Here is a 437-nt window from a genome sequence, read left to right as displayed (position 1 = left end):
CTGCTAGCCAGGACTCCTGGGTTCTGTTCCCACTTCTGCCACTGACTCATTGTGTGACCTTGGACAAATCACTCCCTGTGCCCCTGTTTCCCCTCTAGCCCTTGGCCTGGGGGGCGGCAAGTCCCTTCAGGGCAGGGGTCGATGCCTCACCCTGGGCCGTGTCCGCGCTTTGCCTTGCAGTGCTCAACTCGACCTGCAGCGACTTCAACCACGGCACGGCGCTGCACATCGCCGCCTCCAACCTGTGCCTGGGGGCTGTGAAGTGTCTGCTGGAGCACGGGGCCAACCCCGCTGTCAGGGTGAGAGCGCGGGAACGGGAGCTAAACTGCCCAGAGGGGAGGGGATGACCTTATACAGACAGGAGACCAGCTGGGGCAAGATGGGGGAGGAGCTGGCAGCACATAAAGGACACCAGACTGTCAGGATATGGACCGGGG

The 437-nt window shown here is 62.7% G+C and overlaps 1 protein-coding gene across 1 annotated transcript in view; it reads left to right on the top strand.

Moving 5' to 3' along the window:
- The window catches only part of CLIP3 (CAP-Gly domain containing linker protein 3), an 8,505-nt gene that overhangs the window by 3,957 nt on the left and 4,111 nt on the right, over positions 1 to 437 (top strand). Inside the window, exon 4 of the mRNA XM_029913207.1 lies at positions 181 to 299. Coding sequence (XP_029769067.1) covers positions 181 to 299 — 119 coding nt within the window. The remainder of the gene's footprint in view (positions 1 to 180; positions 300 to 437) is intronic.

The sequence above is a fragment of the Terrapene carolina genome, unplaced genomic scaffold (genome assembly GCF_002925995.2).
Source record: "Terrapene carolina triunguis isolate 2854851 unplaced genomic scaffold, T_m_triunguis-2.0 Scaffold517, whole genome shotgun sequence".
Classification (NCBI taxonomy): domain Eukaryota; kingdom Metazoa; phylum Chordata; order Testudines; family Emydidae; genus Terrapene; species Terrapene triunguis.
The sequence above is the reverse complement of the archived record's forward strand: the minus strand, read 5'-3'. Positions and strand labels throughout refer to the sequence as shown.